This window comes from Malurus melanocephalus, unplaced genomic scaffold (genome assembly GCF_030028575.1).
Source record: "Malurus melanocephalus ecotype Western Australia unplaced genomic scaffold, MMel_1.1 scaffold_1411, whole genome shotgun sequence".
In the NCBI taxonomy this organism is placed as follows: domain Eukaryota; kingdom Metazoa; phylum Chordata; class Aves; order Passeriformes; family Maluridae; genus Malurus; species Malurus melanocephalus.
Genome location: NW_026624643.1, coordinates 27,801 through 30,601, shown reverse-complemented (window position 1 = coordinate 30,601; position 2,801 = coordinate 27,801). Strand labels below are relative to the sequence as shown.

General features: G+C 56.1%; 1 protein-coding gene across 1 annotated transcript in view; it reads left to right on the top strand.

Annotated features, from left to right (window-relative positions):
• The window catches only part of PLEKHM1 (pleckstrin homology and RUN domain containing M1), a 25,199-nt gene that overhangs the window by 3,705 nt on the left and 18,693 nt on the right, over nt 1–2,801 (top strand). Inside the window, exon 3 of the mRNA XM_057387877.1 lies at nt 1,533–1,606. Within this exon, the coding sequence (XP_057243860.1) occupies nt 1,565–1,606 (42 nt within the window). The 5' untranslated portion in view covers nt 1,533–1,564. The remainder of the gene's footprint in view (nt 1–1,532; nt 1,607–2,801) is intronic.

Genomic DNA, 2,801 nt, shown 5'->3' with positions numbered 1-2,801 from the left:
TCTGGGTTCACGCTGCTCAGGATTTGGCCACTGCTGCTTTCAGGACTGGCCATGGCCATGCAGGAGCTGCTCAGCAAACCATGGCTCTGCCCAGGCTTGGCAGGAGAGGAGCAGGTTGATCCTGTCAGCTCCTCTTAGAGAAAGCTTTGGGGCTTTTGTGTTGTCTTGGAAATAAAACCTGAGGCATCACTGCCATTCCAATGGCTGGGCTCTCCTTCTCCATTTGGATGGAAAGGGATTCCAGCTTAAGGAAATAGCTTGGTAGGATAAGGGGGAATGATTTCACATTGACAGAGGGGAGGAGTAGATTGGATTTTAGGAAAAAATTYCTCCCTGGGASGGTGGGGAGGCCCTGGCACAGGGTGCYCAGAGCAGCTGTGGCTGYCCCTGGATCCCTGGCAGTGYCCAAGGCCAGGCTGGACAYTGGGGYTGGGAGCAGCCTGGGACAGTGGAAGGTGTTCCTGCTATGGCAAAGGGTTGCRCYAGGTGRTTCTTAAGCTCCCTTCCMRCCCAAACCATTCTGGGATTCCAGGAATAAATTCCTTCTCTGACCTCTCACATCCTTAGGATGCYTTGGGCAGTAGCAGGTGCTGGAGCAGCTCTCAGAACCCTTTCCATGCCGTGCCTGGTCAGGGATCCAGCTGTGCCTGGTCAGAGATCCAGCTGTGTTTGAGGGATCCAGCCATGCCAGGGGTGCCCTGCTGACACCTCGTGCTCACCTGGAGCTCAGAGGCTCCAGGCACAGCTCAGTTTCACAGACGGCTCTGGGGGAGGAGCAGGACAGGAAGCCAAGAGTCAGCAAAGCTCCCTCGTTGTCTGCTACCTGCAGCAGTGGCAGGTGTCCCCATCGGGCTGCCCAGGGAGTGTCCAAGGCCAGGCTGGACAGGGCTTGGAGCAGCCTGGGACAGTGGGAAGTGTCCCTGCCTGTGTCAGGGGGTTGCACTGGGTGGGCTTTAAGGTCCTTTCCAACCCAAACCTGGCATTCCATGGTTCTTTCCCATCTCCCTTCAGCTCTGGAGGGTCTGTCCCAGCTGTCTTTGGAGCAGCATAGCTCCTGTGACATGTGACAGAGAGCTGAGCTGCTGTCACCTCCCCCAGGCTCTGCTGGGAGGTGACATCCCGTCGGCCAGACCACCTAATGCCACTCCTGTGGTTTCGTGGTGCCTCGTTCGGGCATTGCAGGTGACACAGGGGCAGCAGTCCCTGGCCGTGCCCATGGCCCTGCTGGCCACGCCTGCCTGGCACCTCTCCCAGCCCCCTGAGGGCCCCTCACAGGGGCTTATTACCCCTTCCTGCTCTCTTGGCCATTCTCTGTTCTGCCTGAAACTCTCCAGGTCCCTGGGAATTGTCCCTTGGAGTCATGGTCCCTTTCCATGTCGGTCCCTCCCAGCTCCGTCCCCCTCCATGTCCCAGTCATGAGCACCTGCAGAGTGCCCCATGGCAGGATCTGTCCCTTTTGGGTGGCACCAGGAGCCCTCCCCTGGCAGGTGAGGCAGCCCTGGGTGCTCAGCCATCCCCTCCTGGTCCCACAGGTGACATGTGAAGGTGACACCCGGCAGTGGAGATGCATTCCAGCCACCCTGAGGAYCCCAAGGGAGCCATCCAGGTGAGCCAGACCCCCCCACTGCTCCCCAGACAGCTCCCAGTGCAGCTCCAGGCTGGACTTGGGGGTGCTTCCAGCTGGGATTGGGATAGTTTATACTGGGAGTAGGAAGGGATTGATGGTTTGTCTGGGTTGGGAGATTAAAGGAATTAAGGGGGGTGTAGGTTAAATCAAGACCTTTGCAAGGCCCCTTGTGGGGCAGGGAGGGTGCTCAGCCCCAATACCTGGGTGCAGGAATTTTGTTCCTCCCCAGTCTGGGGTCTCTTCACCTCATTTTGGGAGTCTAAACACGTTCAGCAAGCAAAGGTCAGCGCCAACAGTTAAACCCAGGTGTTTAATACATCCCAGGGGTGAATCCTGATAAAATCATCTGCCCTCTTTAATCCTCTCAGCCCTTTGTGCTCCTGGCTTGGGGCAGCACACCTGGGGGACAGCTGGAAAAGCTGGGAAACAGCACCCCAAAAAGGAGACACCCTCCCCTGACTGTTGCCCTTGAGCTACAGCTGCTGGGAATCTTATTTAGGTGCTGAAAAAAATATCCCAGGCTGGAAATTTAATAGGGGTTTGTGCAGCCAGCCCAGGCTGGAGTCAAAATGTGTACAGCCCCGGTCAGGGAACGTTCAGTATTTACTGGGAACACTGCGTGGTGCTGGAACATGGATTGGTTGGTTGGAATTTGAGGAGGAATTGGTGCTGTCCGAGAAACACAACCTTSATTTCAATAAGGTTGATTGAGGGCTTTGGGTTGGCCCGGGCTCAGTTACTTCAGGAAAAAATCCTCTCCCCCAGTGTGAAATTGTTAAATTCACCAAACTTGCTGCTCTTCACTGGTGGAAGAGGAAGTCAAGCTGCTGGAAGGCAAAATTCCCACAGCCCAGCTCCTGAGCCCAGCAGCAGCTGAGCCCCAGTGTCCTCACAAACCCTGCTGCTTTGGGGTCCCAATCCCCCTGAAAGTCCATGCAGCCCAGCCAGCGAGGTCAATGCCTTTGATTCGTGCTGCTGGCCCCGTGTCACATGTCACATATCACACGTCACATGTCACACGCTGCTCAGGCTGACCCATACGAGCTCCCTCCTCCCATTTTCTCATTTTGCACCCACACTGAATCCTTGTGTTCCCCCTGCAAAGAACCAATTCCTGKTTTTCCCCCATCCCCTTAAACCATTTGCTGTGTGCAGAAGTAGAGCCATGTGCTCT